The sequence below is a fragment of the Ranitomeya imitator genome, chromosome 1 (assembly GCF_032444005.1).
Source record: "Ranitomeya imitator isolate aRanImi1 chromosome 1, aRanImi1.pri, whole genome shotgun sequence".
In the NCBI taxonomy this organism is placed as follows: Eukaryota; Metazoa; Chordata; class Amphibia; order Anura; family Dendrobatidae; genus Ranitomeya; species Ranitomeya imitator.
Genome location: NC_091282.1, coordinates 834,731,542 through 834,749,734, shown reverse-complemented (window position 1 = coordinate 834,749,734; position 18,193 = coordinate 834,731,542). Strand labels below are relative to the sequence as shown.

The window sequence follows — 18,193 nt, the reverse complement described above, 5'->3', positions numbered from 1 at the left end:
TTCATCCACTGAAACAGTACTGTGTGTGTGTTTTGTTTCCTTAATGACCATATGTTTATGTTTTCTGAATATGTGTGTGATGCAAAAATGATTAATCCACAAACATCAATTGGCTTTTGTGATAACTTTTTACTAACATACCAAGCCTTTTTTTGGTATCTTTAAACCATATTTTTGGCATATGGTTTTTGTAAACCTTTTTTTTTAGGTCTTTCAAACAAGGAACCACGACAAAGTGGAAATGGTGGCCAAACACAAAACGAACATGGTAGGCAGCTCACAAAACAAAACATAATGCAGCCAAAAAAAAAAAAACATTACAAATCCCTGTAAGTTGGTGGGGGAGATGTTGACAGCTCTGGGTCCTGGTCAGGGGGCCTTTGTTGTGCCGATGGGACTTCATCCTGTGAGGATGCAGTGGCTTGTGGGCCAGAATACTGGCCTTGTCCATATTGGCCAGTTGTGTGGTGACCATAAGCCAATTGTCTCTGTGCATCATGCTGTCGTACATATTGGCTTGCATCATACCCCAACCCAAAATGGCCATGTTGTCCAAACCCAGGTTGGGACCAGCCAACATCACTGGGTCTGGAAAAGTGGCCATATTGGGATTGGGGGTTGTAGCCTGCCATTTGGTAGTCTGATGGCCTTTGTAGATTTTGGGGTGGGAGGAGTTGAGGTGGAGGCATACGTGGAGTAGGTGCTGCAAATCCTGATTGATTCTGCTCCTGTTCAGGGAATTGAAGGCGCAAGAGGTTGGTTTGGCCAAGCTGCCTTCGCTCAAGATATTCAAACACCTTATAGGGGTTATTTGGAGGGGTGCTTAAATCAATCAGGATTTGCATACACCCTCTCACACACAGCCTCACCTCACGGGGAAGGGGTCTAAGGTAACGGGCAAGGCTACGGGAAAAGGCCTCCTCTCCATCATCCGTGGCTGCCCTGGCCAAATAATTGAGGACCCCAGTATCAACATCAGTTCTTCTGGCTTCCAGCTCTCTCCTTCGGCGGAATCTCCGTAAAGGCCCAGCTGCCTGTGGGGATGAGACCAGTGGGCCTGTAGGGCTGCTGCTCTGGCCATGTTCATCAAGTCTTTCGGCATCATGTGCTGCTGAGGGTGGTGGTGCTGCATCTTCCTCACTTGCTGCTGCCTGCAGTGATGATGATGCTGATGGGTCCTCAAGGATGGATGCTGAATAATCCAAAGATGGGCCTGCCACCTCTTCATCCACACTTACAGGATCTATGAGAGCCTCAGATTCCGACCCGGTTTCCCTCTCTGTGAGGTTAGACTGTGTTCTGTTAATAAAACAATAAAAGGTAATTTTTTTGTGGCCATTGTTTAATTACACATCTGTGAGCAATATTCCCCCCCAAAAAAACACACACAACCTCAGATCAGCACAACATCTCCTTCTCTACTCCCCTCTTATCTCATATTCACACAAGAATATACAAGATTTGTCTTGTAGATACCCACAAATGTACCAAACACTATCACAACACATCATAATGTGGCATACCATTTCAAGCTAGACAAAAACCATGGAGACCCACCTCTTCAAACAATCAGATAACCTGCAGGAACAACCCATCCAACAAAACACTGCATGAACATCTCTAAACTCGCATACTACATTCTCACCCATCCCTTGTTGTAGCTTGGGATGCTTTGCAGGCAGGGTCCTCTCTCTTCCAGGACCCTTTTGGAATTTATTCTTGTTTACATTATTGTTTGCACTATATTGACACATCCTTACATGTAATTCGCAATGTTATAACCCTAAACCACAAAACTGACTAAGATTTAGTTTCATTAAAAATGTGTTGAGAGGTTTTTACTTACTGCCTAAGATCCATACTGACATCCAAAAAGGAAAGATGATCATAGTAGATATATTTGCGCTTCTTCAGTGGGGCTGCTGACCCACTTCTTGCCCGCTGCTGTCTTTCCCACCGGTATTGGTCCCGGATGCTGCGCCATCGTGTCATAACATCATCCACTGCAATTACATGGTCAGAAATATTGTTCAATATCATTCTGAACATAGCTTATTCCAGTTGTCAGTGATTTTTTTTTTCTTTTCAAATTTGTTTCTAGCACCATTATTTACATGGTGCTGCAGATGATAAAGGGGTTACATGCAGAGGTCTATATATCGGCCACAGTTAACCCCTTCATGACCCAGCCTATTTTGACCTTAAAGACCTTGCCGTTTTTTGCAATTCTGACCAGTGTCCCTTTATGAGGTAATAACTCAGGAACGCTTCAACGGATCCTAGCGGTTCTGAGATTGTTTTTTCGTGACATATTGGGCTTCATGTTAGTGGTAAATTTAGGTCAATAAATTCTGCGTTTATTTGTGATAAAAACGGAAATTTGGCGAAAATTTTGAAAATTTCGCAATTTTCACATTTTGAATTTTTATTCTGTTAAACCAGAGAGATATGTGACACAAAATAGTTAATAAATAACATTTCCCACATGTTTACTTTACATCAGCACAATTTTGGAAACAAAATTTTTTTTTGTTAGGAAGTTATAAGGGTTAAAATTTGACCAGCGATTTGTCATTTTTACAACGAAATTTACAAAACCATTTTTTTTAGGGACCACCTCACATTTGAAGTCAGTTTGAGGGGTCTATATGGCTGAAAATACCCAAAAGTGACACCATTCTAAAAACTGCACCCCTCAAGATACTCAAAACCACATTCAAGAAGTTTATTAACCCTTCAGGTGCTTCACAGCAGCAGAAGCAACATGGAAGGAAAAAATGAACATTTAACTTTTTAGTCACAAAAATTATCTTTTAGCAACAATTTTTTTATTTTCCCAATGGTAAAAGGAGAAACTGAACCACGAAAGTTGTTGTCCAATTTGTCCTGAGTACGCTGATACCTCATATGTGGGGGTAAACCACTGTTTGGGCGCACGGCAGGGCTTGGAAGGGAAGGAGCGCCATTTGACTTTTTGAATCAAAAATTGGCTCCACTCTTTAGCGGACACCATGTCACGTTTGGAGAGCCCCCGTGTGCCTAAAAATTGGAGCTCCCCCACAAGTGACCCCATTTTGGAAACTAGACGCCCCAAGGAACTTATCTAGATGCATAGTGAGCACTTTGAACCCCCAGGTGCTTCACAAATTAATCCGTAAAAATGAAAAAGTACTTTTTTTTCACAAAAGAATTCTTTTAGCCTCAATTTTTTCATTTTCACATGGGCAACAGGATAAAATGGATCCTAAAATGTGTTGGGCAATTTCTCCTGAGTACACCAATACCTCACATGTGGGGGTAAACCACTGTTTGGGCACATGGTAAGGCTCGGAAGGGAAGGAGCGCCATTTGACTTTTTGAATGAAAAATTATTTCCATCGTTAGCGGACACCATGTCGCGTTTGGAGAGCTCCTGTGTGCCTAAACATTGGCGCTCCCCCACAAGTGACCCGATTTTGGAAACTAGACCCCCCAAGGAACTTATTTAGATGCCTAGTGAGCACTTTAAACCCTCAGGTGCTTCACAAATTGATCTGTAAAAATGAAAAAGTACTTTTTTTTCACAAAAAAATTCTTTTCGCCTCAATTTTTTCATTTTCACATGGGCAGTAGGGTAAAATGGATCATAAAATTTGTTGGGCAATTTCTCCCGAGTACGTCGATACCTCATATGTGGGGGTAAACCACTGTTTGGGCACTCGGCAGGGCTCGGAAGGGAAGGCGCGCCATTTGACTTTTTGAATGGAAAATTAGCTCCAATTGTTAGCGGACACCATGTCGCGTTTGGAGAGCCCCTGTGTGCCTAAACATTGGAGCTCCCCCACAAGTGACCCCATTTTGGAAACTAGACCCCCCAAGGAACTTATCTAGATGCATATTGAGCACTTTAAACCCCCAGGTGCTTCACAGAAGTTTATAACGCAGAGCCATGAAAATAAAAAATAATTTTTCTTTCCTCAAAAGTGATTTTTTAGCCTGGAATTTCCTATTTTGCCAAGGATAATAGGAGAAATTGGACCCCAAATATTGTTGTTCTGTTTGTCCTGAGTACGCAGATACCCAATATGTGGGGGTAAACCACTGTTTGGGCGCACGGCAGGGCTCGGAAGGGATGGCACGCCATTTGGCTTTTTAAATGGAAAATTAGCTCCAATCATTAGCGGACACCATGTCACGTTTGGAGAGCCCCTGTGTGCCTAAACATTGGAGATCCCCCAGAAATGACACCATTTTGGAAACTAGACCCCCAAAGGAACTAATCTAGATGTGTGGTGAGGACTTTGAACCCCCAAGTGCTTCACAGAAGTTTATAACGCAGAGCCATGAAAAAAAAATAAATTATTTTCTCAAAAATGATCTTTTAGCCTGCAATTTTTTATTTTCCCAAGGGTAACAGGAGAAATTTGACCCCAAAAGTTGTTGTCCAGTTTCTCCTGAGTACGCTGATACCCCATATGTGGGGGTAAATCACTGTTTGGGCACATGCCGGGGCTCGGAAGTGAAGTAGTGACGTTTTGAAATGCAGACTTTGATGGAATGCTCTGTGGGCGTCACGTTGCGTTTGCAGAGCCCCTGATGTGGCTTAACAGTAGAAACCCCCCACAAGTGACCCCATTTTGGAAACTAGACCCCCAAAGGAACTTATCTAGATGTGTGGTGAGCACTTTGAACCCCCAAGTGCTTCATAGAAGTTTATAATGCAGAGCCGTGAAAATAATAAATACGTTTTCTTTCCTCAAAAATAATTATTTAGCCCAGAATTTTTTATTTTCCCAAGGGTTACAGAAGAAACTGGACCCCAAAAGTTGTTGTCCAGTTTCTCCTGAGTACGCTGATACCCCATATGTGGGGGTAAACCACTGTTTGGGCACATGCCGGGGCTTTGTGACGTTTTGAAATGCAGACTTTGATGGAATGCTCTGCGGGCGTCACGTTGCGTTTGCAGAGCCCCTGATGTGCCTAAACAGTAGAAACCCCCACAAGTGACCCCATTTTAGAAATTAGACCCCCCAAGGAACTTATCTAGATATGTGGTGAGCACTTTGAACCCCCAAGTGCTTCACAGACGTTTACAACGCAGAGCCGTGAAAATAAAAAAATCATTTTTCTTTCCTCAAAAATTATGTTTTAGCAAGCATTTTTTTTGATTCACAAGGGTAACAGGAGAAATTGGACCCCAGTAATTGTTGCGCAGTTTGTCCTGAGTATGCTGGTACCCCATATGTGGGGGTAAACCACTGTTTGGGCACACGTCAGGGCTCGGAAGTGAGGGAGCACCATTTGACTTTTTGAATACGAGATTGGCTGGAATCAATGGTGGCGCCATGTTGCGTTTGGAGACCCCTGATGTGCCTAAACAGTGGTAACCCCTCAATTCTACCTCCAACACTAACCCCAACACACCCCTAACCCTAATCCCAACTGTAGCCATAACCCTAAACACAACCCTAACCGCAACACACCCCTAACCACAACCCTAACCCCAACACACCCCTAACCATAACCACAACCCTAATTCCAACCCTAACCCTAAGGCTATGTGCCCACGTTGCGGATTCGTGTGAGATATTTTCGCACCATTTTTGAAAAATCCGCGGGTAAAAGGCACTGTGTTTTACCTGCGGATTTTCCGCGGATTTCCAGTGTTTTTTGTGCGGATTTCACCTGCGGATTCCTATTGAGGAACAGGTGTAAAACGCTGCGGAATCCGCACAAAGAATTGACATGCTGCGGAAAATACAACGCAGCGTTTCCGCGTGGTATTTTCTGCACCATGGGCACAGCGGATTTGGTTTCCATATGTTTACATGGTACTGTAAACCTGATGGAACACTGCTGCGAATCCGCAGCCAAATCCGCACCGTGTGCACATAGCCTAATTCTAAAGGTATGTGCACACGCTGCGGAAAACGCTGCGGATCCGCAGCAGTTTCCCATGAGTTTACAGTTCAATGTAAACCTACGGGAAACAAAAATCGCTGTGCCCATGCTGCGGAAAAACTGCACGGAAACGCAGCGGTTTGCATTCCGCAGCATGTCACTTCTTTGTGCGGATTCCGCAGCGGTTTTACAACTGCTCAAATAGAAAATCGCAGTTGTAAAACCGCAGTGAAATGCGCAGAAAAACCGCGGTAAATCCGCCATAAATCCGCAGCGGTTTAGCACTGCGGATTTATCAAATCCGCAGCGGAAAAATCCGCAGAGGACCAGAATACGTGTGCACATACCGAAACCCTAACCCTAGCCCTAACCCTACCCCTAACCCTAACCCTACCCCTAGCCCTAACCCTAACCCTAGCCCTAACCCTACCCCTACCCCTACCCCTAGCCCTAACCCTAACCCTAACCCTAGCCCTAACCCTACCCCTAACCCTACCCCTAACCCTAACCCTAACCCTATTCTAACATTAGTGGAAAAAAAAAAATTTCTTTATTTTTTTTATTTTGATCACTGAGATAGATTATATCTCAGTGATCAAAATGCACTTTGGAACGAATCTGCCGGCCGGCAGATTCGGCGGGCGCACTGCGCATGCGCCCGCCATTTTGGAAGATGGCGGCGCCCAGGGAGAAGACGGACGGGACCCCGGCTGGATCGGTAAGTATGATGGGGTGGGGGGAGGACCACGGGGGGGGGGGATCGGAGCACGGGGGGGGAATCGGAGTGCGGGAGGGGTGGAACGGAGCACGGGGGGCGTGGAACGGAGCACGGGGGGGCTGGAATGGAGCACGGGGGGGTGGAACGGAGCACCGGGGGGGGTGGATCGGAGTGCAGGGGGGGTGATTGGAGCACGGGGGGGTGATTGGAGCACGGGGGGAGCGGACAAGAGCACGGGGGGGAGCGGAGCACTGGACGGAGGGGAGCCGGAGCAGTGTACCGGCCAGATCGGAGGGCTGGGGGGGCGATCGGAGGGGTGGGGTGGGGGCACACTAGTATTTCCAGCCATGGCCGATGGTATTTCAGCATCGGCCATGGCTGGATTGTAATATTTCACCCGTTATAATGGGTGAAATATTACAAATCGCTCTGATTGGCAGTTTCACTTTCAACAGCCAATCAGAGCGATCGTAGCCACGAGGGGGTGAAGCCACCCCCCCTGGGCTAAACTACCACTCCCCCTGTCCCTGCAGATCGGGTGAAATGGGAGTTAACCCTTTCACCCGATCTGCAGGGACGCGATCTTTCCATGACGCCGCATAGGCGTCATGGGTCGGAATGGCACCGACTTTCATGACGCCTACGTGGCGTCAAAGGTCGGGAAGGGGTTAATAACTTTACAGTAACAGACTGGTAGAGAGGGGAGAGAACCCTGTTCTTGCAAACATACATTAGGTAAGATTTGGGATAGGAAAGGAAAATGCCTTGTGCAATAATGAGCCTAATGTGCTAAATTATGTGAAAATAAGACAAGGGTCAACACCCCTCTGGACGGGGTATGAGGCCAAGAAAATATTTAGCAGGGCAAGATCAAGATTACCTATGTACATAAACACTTTTGCATATAAGGGTACCGTTACACTATACGATTTACCAACGATCACGACCAGCGATACGACCTGGCCGTGATCGTTGGCAAGTCGTTGTGTGGTCGCTGGAGAGCTGTCACACAGACAGCTCTCCAGCGACCAACGATGCCGAGGTCCCCGGGTAACCAGGGTAAACATCGGGTTACTAAGCGCAGGGCCGCGCTTAGTAACCCTATGTTTACCCTGGTTACTAGCGTAAAAAAAAACAAACACTACATACTTACATTCCGGTGTCTGTCCCTTGCCGTCTGCTTCCCGCACTCACTGACTGCCGGCCGTAAAGTGAAAGCACAGCACAGCACCAGACTTCCGGGATGTCTGTGTGGCTTTTTGAGCTAATTAGCATGTCTGAGATTCATGATTGAGGGCTTGGCTCAATTCCTTGCACCTGGCGATGTCTGGAGATGTCTGGCATATTTCACGCAAGTCACATTGTTGGTCCGTGTGTAATCCATATTTTTCTCGCCCCCATAGACTTTCATTGGCGATTTTTTTGCGCAATACGGTGACAAACGCAGCATGCTGCGAGTTTCTACGGCCGTAGAAGCCCGTATAATACGGATCAGTAAAATACGGCTGATAGGAGCAGGGGCATAGAGAAGCATTGTACCATATGCAATCCGTATTTTCTGCACCTCTCTTACGTCCGTAAAACTCGCTAGTGTGAAGCCGGCCTTATTCTCAGGACTATAACTTTTTTATTTTTTTGCTGATGATGCTGTATGGCGGCTCGTTTTTTGCGGGACAAGATGACGTTTTCAGCGGTACCATGGTTATTTATATCCGTCTTTTTGATCGCGTGTTATTCCACTTTTTGTTTGGCGGTATGATAATAAAGCGTTTTATGCCTCTTTTTTTTTTTCTTACGGTGTTTACTGAAGGGGTTAACTAGTGGGACAGTTTTATAGGTGGGATCGTTACGGACGCGGCGATACTAAATATTTGTACTTTTATCAAAGACATACTGATAGGGATTCTAGATTGTGAGCCCCATCGGGGACAGTGGTGATAATGTGTGCAAAACTGTAAAGCGCTGCGGAATATGTTAGCGCTATATAAAAATAAAGATTATTATTATTATTATTATTATTGTTTTTTTTTTATTATTTAGATAAAGAAATGTATTTATGGGAATAATTTTTTTTTTCTTTATTTAGGATTTTTTTTTTCTATTTTTTTTTACACATGTGGAACTTTTTTTTTTTACTTTGTCCCGGGGGGGACATCACAGATCGCTGATCTGACAGTTTGCACAGCACTCTGTCAGATCAGCGATCTGACTTACAGGGCTGCAGGCTTAACAAGCGCCTGCACTGAGTCCGGGCCTTGCTGCAGGGAGGAAGGTAGGAGACCCTCGCAGCAACGCGATCACATCGCAGGGAAGCATGTTTGATCGCGGTGTGCCGGAGGTTAATGTGCCGGGAGTGGTCCGTGACTGCTCCTGGAACATAGTGCCGGATGTCAGCTGCGATAGGCAGCTGACACCCAGCCGCGATCGGCCGCGCTACCCACGTGAGCGCGGCCGATCGCATATGACGTACTATCCCGTCACTGGGAATTAAGTCCCAGGGCACCTTGACGGGATAGTACGTCATATGGGATTAAGGGGCTAATGGCTGCCGTTGAAAGGGGTATCGGCTGCCGTTGAAAGGGGTATCGGCGGTCGTTAAGGGGATAAGAGGGGCAATCACTTTTTCACAGGGGCCCTGTAGGTTTGGATTTCTTTTGCCCTTAATAATAAAGACCTTCATTTTAAAATTGCATTTTGTGTTCATTTGGGTTATCTTTATCTAATATTTACATTTGTTTGGTGATCTGAAACTTTTAAGTGTAACAAGCATGCAAAAGAATAGGAAATCAGGAAGGAGGCTAAGACTTTCACACAACTGTTATGTTTATTTGAGTTGCAACCAACTACGGACTGGGCCTGGCATTTGAAATCACACAGGCCCATGTTGTCCCCATCCCCAAGCACCAGATGGGATATATTACTAATATTACCCTGGATGGAGGAAAGGAAGATTTACTACAAAACCAATATTTCTAATGATACCTGTGGCCTGCTGGGGTAAGTAACAGAGTCAGAGACTTTATGCTTCGTCTTAACTCTTAACAGTATGGGTGTCTTGAGAACACGGATTCTGCTAACAACGTAGCAGACATGGCGGCCCGTGACCAGACCGGCCTTTCTGGCATTTGCCAGAATTGCCAATTTACCAGTCCGGCCCTGCTTGTAACCACTTTTGCACTTCACTTGGCTCCATACAAAGATAATACACATTTTTCTGCTAATTCAATCTAAGTTGCACTTATACACTTATTAGGTACTAGATGGTGGCCCGATTCGAACGCATCGGGTATTCTAGAATATGCATGTCCACGTAGTATATTGCACAGCCCACGTAGTATATTGCCCAGCCACGTAGTATATTGCCCAGTCACGTAGTATATTGCCCAGCCACATAGTATATTGCACAGCCCACGTAGTATATTGACCAGCCACGTAGTATATTGCACAGCCCACGTGGTAAATTGCCCAGCCACGTAGTATATTGCCCAGTCACGTAGTATATTGCACAGCTACGTAGTATATTGCACAGCCCACGTGGTATATTGCCAAGCCACGTAGCATATTGCCCAGCCACGTAGTACATTGCCCAGTCACGTAGTATATTGATATTGCCCAGCCACGTAGTATATTGCCCAGTCACGTAGTATATTGCACAGCCCACGTAGTATATTGCCCAGCCACGTAGTATATTGCCCAGTCACGTAGTATATTGCCCAGCAACATAGTATATTGCCCAGCCACGTAGTATATTGCACAGCCACATAGTATATTGCACAGCCCACGTAGTATATTGACCAGCCACGCAGTATATTGCCCAGTCACGTAGTATATTGCCCAGCCACATAGTATATTGCCCAGCCACGTAGTATAATGCCCAGCCACGTAGTATATTGCCCAGCCACGTAGTATATTGCACAGCCACGTAGTATATTGCACAGCCCACGTAGTATATTGCCCAGCCATGTAGTATATTACCCAGCCACATAGTATATTGCACAGTCACGTAGTATATTGCCCAGCCACGTAGTATATTGCCCAGCCACGTAGTATATTGTCCAGTCACATACTATATTGCCCAGTCACGTACTATATTGCCCAGTCACGTACTATTTTGCCCAGCCACATGGTATATTGCCCAGTCACGTACTATATTGCCCATCCACATAGTATATTGCCCAGTCACGTACTATTTTGCCCAGCCACGTAGTATATTGCCCAGTCACGTACTATATTGCCCAGCCACATACTATATTGCCCAGCCACATAGTATATTGCCCAGTCACGTACTATATTGCCCAGTCACCTACTATATTGCCCATCCACATAGTATATTGCCCAGCCACGTAGTATATTGCCCAGCCTGTGTAGTATATTGCCCAGTCACGGAGTATATTGCCCAGCCCGCGTAGTATATTGCCCAGTCCGTGTAGTATATTGCACAGCCCGTGTAGTATATCGCCCAGCCCACGTAGTATATCGCCCAGTCCGCGTAGTATATTGCACAGCCCGCGTAGTATATTGCCCAGCCCGCGTATTATATTGCCCAGCCCGCGTAGGATATTGCCCAGCCCGCGTAGTATGTTGCGCAGCCCGCGTAGTATATTGCGCAGCCCGCGTAGTATATTGCGCAGCCCGCGTAGTATATTGCCCAGCCCGCGTAGTATATTGCCCAGCCCGCGTAGTATATTGCCCAGCCCGCGTAGTATATTGACCAGTCCGCGTAGCATATCGCCCAGCCCGCGTAGCATATCGCACAGCCCGTGTAGCATATCGCACAGCCCGCTGTTATGACCTGGTGGTCAGGACAATAATGGACCTGGTGGTTAAGAGCACACGGAATGACCAGATAGCTACTGAAAATATAGGACGAGCTCTGGGACGTGGGAACTCTGCTGACCGCAATCCCTAATCCTATCAACCACACTAGAAATAGCCGTGGATTGCGCCTAACGCTCCCTATGCAACTCGGCACAGCCTGTTATGGCTGGCAATCAGGCAACACAGCGTGCAGTAATCAGCGCACATACAGAGATCTGACAATAACCAAAAACAATAGGACGAGCTCTGAGACGTGGAATCTCTGTAGACTGCAGTACCTGATCTATCCTCACACAACTATAAGCAGCAGTGGATTGCGCCTATCACTACCTATGCAACTCGGCACTGCCTGAGGAGCTGACTAGCCTGAAGATAGAAATACAAGCCTGACTTACCTCAGAGAAATCCCCCAAAGGAATAGGCAGCCCCCCACATATAATGACTGTTAGCAAGATGAAAAGACAAACGTAGGAATGAAATAGATTCAGCAAAGTGAGGCCCGATATTCTAGACAGAGCGAGGATAGCAAAGAGAACTATGCAGTCTACAAAAAACCCTAAAACGAAAACCACGCAAAGGGGCAAAAAGACCCACCGTGCCGAACTAACAGCACGGCGGTGCACCCCTTTGCTTCTCAGAGCTTCCAGCAAAAGTTAATAGCAAGCTGGACAGAAAAAACAGAAAACAAACTAGAAGCACTTATCTAGCAGAGCAGCAGGCCCAAGGAAAGATGCAGTAGCTCAGATCCAACACTGGAACATTGACAAGGAGCAAGGAAGACAGACTCAGGTGGAGCTAAATAGCAAGGCAGCCAACGAGCTCACCAAAACACCTGAGGGAGGAAACCCAGAGACTGCAATACCACTTGTGACCACAGAAGTGAATTCAGCCACAGAATTCACAACAGTACCCCCCCCTTGAGGAGGGGTCACCGAACCCTCACCAGAACCCCCAGGCCGACCAGGATGAGCCACATGAAAGGCACGAACAAGATCTGGGGCATGGACATCAGAGGCAAAAACCCAGGAATTATCTTCCTGAGCATAACCCTTCCATTTGACCAGATACTGGAGTTTCCGTCTAGAGACACGAGAATCCAAAATCTTCTCCACAATATACTCCAATTCCCCCTCCACCAAAACAGGGGCAGGAGGCTCCACAGATGGAACCATAGGTGCCACGTATCTCCTCAACAACGACCTATGGAATACATTATGTATGGAAAAGGAGTCTGGGAGGATCAGACGAAAAGACACCGGATTGAGAATCTCAGAAATCCTATACGGACCAATAAAACGAGGTTTAAATTTAGGAGAGGAAACCTTCATAGGAATATGACGAGAAGATAACCAAACCAGATCCCCAACACGAAGTCGGGGTCCCACACGGCGTCTGCGATTAGCGAAAAGCTGAGCCTTCTCCTGGGACAAGGTCAAATTGTCCACTACCTGAGTCCAGATCTGCTGCAACCTGTCCACCACAGAATCCACACCAGGACAGTCCGAAGACTCAACCTGTCCTGAAGAGAAACGAGGATGGAACCCAGAATTGCAGAAAAATGGAGAGACCAAGGTAGCCGAGCTGGCCCGATTATTAAGGGCGAACTCAGCCAACGGCAAAAATGACACCCAATCATCCTGGTCAGCGGAAACAAAACATCTCAGATATGTTTCCAAGGTCTGATTGGTTCGTTCGGTCTGGCCATTAGTCTGAGGATGGAAGGCCGAGGAGAAAGATAGGTCAATGCCCATCCTACCACAAAAGGCTCGCCAGAACCTCGAGACAAACTGGGAACCTCTGTCAGAAACAATATTCTCAGGAATGCCATGTAAACGAACCACATGCTGGAAGAACAAAGGCACCAAATCAGAGGAGGAAGGCAATTTAACCAAGGGCACCAGATGGACCATTTTAGAAAAGCGATCACAGACCACCCAAATGACCGACATTTTTTGAGAAACGGGAAGGTCAGAAATGAAATCCATCGAAATATGTGTCCAAGGCCTCTTCGGGACCGGCAAGGGCAAAAGCAACCCACTGGCACGTGAACAGCAGGGCTTAGCCCTAGCACAAATTCCACAGGACTGCACAAAAGCACGCACATCCCGCGACAGAGATGGCCACCAGAAGGATCTAGCAACCAACTCCCTGGTACCAAAGATTCCTGGATGACCGGCCAGCACCGAACAATGAAGTTCAGAGATAACTTTACTAGTCCACCTATCAGGGACGAACAGTTTCTCGGCCGGACAACGATCAGGTTTATTAGCCTGAAATTTCTGCAACACTCTCCGCAAATCAGGGGAGATGGCAGACACAATGACTCCTTCCTTGAGGATACTCGCCGGCTCAGATAACCCCGGAGAGTCGGGCACAAAACTCCTAGACAGAGCATCCGCCTTCACATTTTTAGAGCCCGGAAGGTATGAAATCACAAAATCAAAACGAGCAAAAAATAACGACCAACGGGACTGTCTAGGATTCAAGCGCTTGGCAGACTCAAGATAAGTAAGGTTCTTATGATCAGTCAAAACCACCACGCGATGCTTAGCACCCTCAAGCCAATGACGCCACTCCTCGAATGCCCACTTCATGGCCAGCAACTCTCGGTTGCCCACATCATAATTACGCTCAGCAGCAGAAAATTTCCTGGAAAAGAAAGCACATGGTTTGAACACTGAGCAACCAGAACCTCTCTGTGACAAAACCGCCCCTGCACCAATCTCAGAAGCATCAACCTCGACCTGGAACGGAAGAGAAACATCAGGTTGACACAACACAGGGGCACAGCAAAAACGACGCTTCAACTCCTGAAAAGCTTCCACGGCAGCAGAAGACCAATTAACCAAATCAGCACCCTTCTTGGTCAAATCGGTCAATGGTCTGGCAATGCTAGAAAAATTACAGATGAAGCGACGATAAAAATTAGCAAAGCCCAGGAATTTCTGCAGACTTTTTAGAGATGTCGGCTGAGTCCAATCCTGGATGGCCTGAACCTTAACCGGATCCATCTCGATAGTAGAAGGGGAAAAGATGAACCCCAAAAATGAAACTTTCTGCACACCGAAGAGACACTTTGATCCCTTCACGAACAAGGAATTAGCACGCAGTACCTGGAAAACCATTCTGACTTGCTTCACATGAGACTCCCAATCATCTGAGAAGATAAAAATGTCATCCAAGTAAACAATCAAGAATTTATCCAGATACTCATGGAAAATGTCATGCATAAAAGACTGAAAAACAGATGGAGCATTGGCAAGTCCGAACGGCATCACCAGATACTCAAAATGACCCTCGGGCGTATTAAATGCCGTTTTCCATTCATCTCCCTGCCTGATTCTCACCAGATTATACGCACCACGAAGATCAATCTTAGTAAACCAACTAGCCCCCTTAATCCGAGCAAACAAGTCAGAAATCAATGGCAAGGGATACTGAAACTTAACAGTGATCTTATTAAGAAGGCGGTAATCAATACACGGTCTTAGCGAACCATCCTTCTTGGCTACAAAAAAGAACCCTGCTCCCAATGGTGACGACGATGGGCGAATATGTCCCTTCTCCAGGGACTCCTTCACATAACTGCGCATAGCGGTGTGTTCAGGTACGGACAAATTAAATAAACGACCCTTAGGGAATTTACTACCAGGAATCAAATCGATAGCACAATCACAATTCCTATGCGGAGGTAGGGCATCAGACTCGGACTCTTCAAATACATCCTGAAAGTCCGACAAGAACTCTGGGATGTCAGAAGGAATGGATGACGAAATCGACAAAAATGGAACATCACCATGTACTCCCTGACAACCCCAGCTGGTTACCGACATAGAGTTCCAATCCAATACTGGATTATGGGTTTGTAGCCATGGCAACCCCAACACGACCACATCATGCAAATTATGCAGTACCAGAAAGCGAATAACTTCCTGATGTGCAGGAGCCATGCACATGGTCAGGTGGGCCCAGTACTGAGGCTTATTCTTGGCCAAAGGTGTAGCATCAATTCCTCTCAACGGAATAGGACACCGCAAAGGCTCCAAGAAAAATCCACAACGCCTAGCATAATCCAAATCCATCAGATTCAGGGCAGCGCCTGAATCCACAAACGCCATGACAGAATACGACGACAAAGAGCACATTAAGGTAATGGACAAAAGGAATTTGGACTGTACAGTACCAATAACGGCAGAGCTATCGAACCGCCTAGTGCGTTTAGGACAATTAGAAATAGCATGAGTAGAATCACCACAATAGAAACACAGTCTGTTCAGACGTCTGTGTTCTTGCCGTTCTACTTTAGTCATAGTCCTGTCGCACTGCATAGGCTCAGGTTTACTCTCAGACAATACCGCCAGATGGTGCACAGATTTACGCTCGCGCAAGCGACGACCGATCTGAATGGCCAAGGACATAGACTCATTCAAACCAGCAGGCATAGGAAATCCCACCATTACATCCTTAAGAGCTTCAGAGAGACCCTTTCTGAACAAAGCCGCTAGTGCAGATTCATTCCACAGAGTGAGTACTGACCACTTCCTAAATTTCTGACAATATACTTCTACATCATCCTGACCCTGGCATAAAGCCAGCAGATTTTTCTCAGCCTGATCCACTGAATTAGGCTCATCGTACAGCAATCCGAGCGCCAGGAAAAACGCATCAACATTACTCAATGCAGAATCTCCTGGTGCAAGAGAAAACGCCCAGTCCTGTGGGTCGCCGCGCAAAAAAGAAATAATAATCAAAACCTGTTGAATAGGATTACCAGAAGAATGAGGTTTCAAGGCCAAAAATAGCTTACAATTATTTCTGAAGCTCAGGAATTTAGTTCTGTCACCAAAAAACAAATCAGGAATCGGAATTCTTGGTTCTAGCATCGATTTCTGATCAATAGTATCTTGAATCTTTTGTACATTTATAACGAGATTATCCATTGAGGAGCACAGAGCCTGAATATCCATGTCCACAGCTGTGTCCTGAAGCACTCTAATGTCTAGGGGAAAAAAAAGACTGAAGACAGAGCTAAGAAAAAAAAATGCTGTCAGGATTTCTTTTTTCCCTCTATTGGGAATCATTGGTGTGGCTCCTTGTACTGTTATGGCTGGCAATCAGGCAACACAGCGTGCAGTAATCAGCGCACATACAGAGATCTGGCAATAACCAAAAACAATAGGACGAGCTCTGAGACGTGGAATCTCTGTAGACTGCAGTACCTGATCTATCCTCACACAACTATAAGCAGCAGTGGATTGCGCCTATCACTACCTATGCAACTCGGCACTGCCTGAGGAGCTGACTAGCCTGAAGATAGAAATACAAGCCTGACTTACCTCAGAGAAATCCCCCAAAGGAATAGGCAGCCCCCCACATATAATGACTGTTAGCAAGATGAAAAGACAAACGTAGGAATGAAATAGATTCAGCAAAGTGAGGCCCGATATTCTAGACAGAGCGAGGATAGCAAAGAGAACTATGCAGTCTACAAAAAACCCTAAAACGAAAACCACGCAAAGGGGCAAAAAGACCCACCGTGCCGAACTAACAGCACGGCGGTGCACCCCTTTGCTTCTCAGAGCTTCCAGCAAAAGTTAATAGCAAGCTGGACAGAAAAAACAGAAAACAAACTAGAAGCACTTATCTAGCAGAGCAGCAGGCCCAAGGAAAGATGCAGTAGCTCAGATCCAACACTGGAACATTGACAAGGAGCAAGGAAGACAGACTCAGGTGGAGCTAAATAGCAAGGCAGCCAACGAGCTCACCAAAACACCTGAGGGAGGAAATCCAGAGACTGCAATACCACTTGTGACCACAGAATTGAATTCAGCCACAGAATTCACAACAACAGCCTAAGGAACTAGCTAGCCCTGAAGATAGAAAAATAAAGCCTACCTTGCCTCAGAGAAATTCCCCAAAGGAAAAGGCAGCCCCCCACATATAATGACTGTGAGTAAAGATGAAAATACAAACACAGAGATGAAATAGATTTAGCAAAGTGAGGCCTGACTTACTGAACAGACTGAGGATAGGAAAGGCGTGCAAAAAGACCCCTCACATAAATAATCAGAGAGATCACATGAATGTATAGTTCAAAATATAAAACAATCCTTTATTGAAACATACAATTAAAAACTTTTTCCCCCAACCATATAATAGGTCATAAAATCAGAAATACCTCCGATCTACAAAATAGCAGGTCTCATGCTCTCATGTGAACAAACTACCTATAAAAGCCTATTGTTGGTCAACCTAAGTAATAAATGACCTAAACAATGGCACAATAGTTATGATAGCTGTTGAACATCTGTATGGAACAATAATGCATAAAGAGTGCAATACATATATATATAGCGCACTACAATTGCAAACAATTACACAGTGAGAAATGTATATAAGTGAATATCATTTATACATCTATATTGGTACTCAAACTGCGTAATGACAATCCATGCAAGTAACAGGCACTACAAATGTACCAAACAATGCGTCACTATTAAAGCTGCGTAATGCTCATTTTGCACAATGTGCTAATTAAATACCAAAACGCAGGGAGGAACATTGTGCCTACACTAATACTAAGCCGATAATGCAAATTATGTCAGGTGTTGAATTACCGCCGCCACTGCCCAATAGGCATTTGTGCAATAAGGCGCTGTATGTATGCTAAGTATTAAGCCGCTACTCTGATGCGATATGTTTGCATCTAAATTAATAATGTGGTGACAAAAACTACCACTGTGTCACCCCATGGTGATAAATCAATTGTACCACACA

At 45.7% G+C, this 18,193-nt stretch overlaps 1 protein-coding gene across 1 annotated transcript in view; it reads right to left on the bottom strand.

The window, feature by feature from the left end:
• Window positions 1-249: 249 nt before the first annotated feature.
• The window catches only part of LOC138658152 (uncharacterized), a 38,822-nt gene continuing 20,878 nt past the window's right edge, over window positions 250-18,193 (bottom strand). The window contains exons 2-3 of the mRNA XM_069745687.1: window positions 1,847-2,003; window positions 250-1,299 (exon numbers count right to left, since the gene is read on the bottom strand). Of these exons, the coding sequence (XP_069601788.1) occupies window positions 318-1,299; window positions 1,847-1,992 (1,128 nt within the window). The 5' untranslated portion in view covers window positions 1,993-2,003 and the 3' untranslated portion in view covers window positions 250-317. The remainder of the gene's footprint in view (window positions 1,300-1,846; window positions 2,004-18,193) is intronic.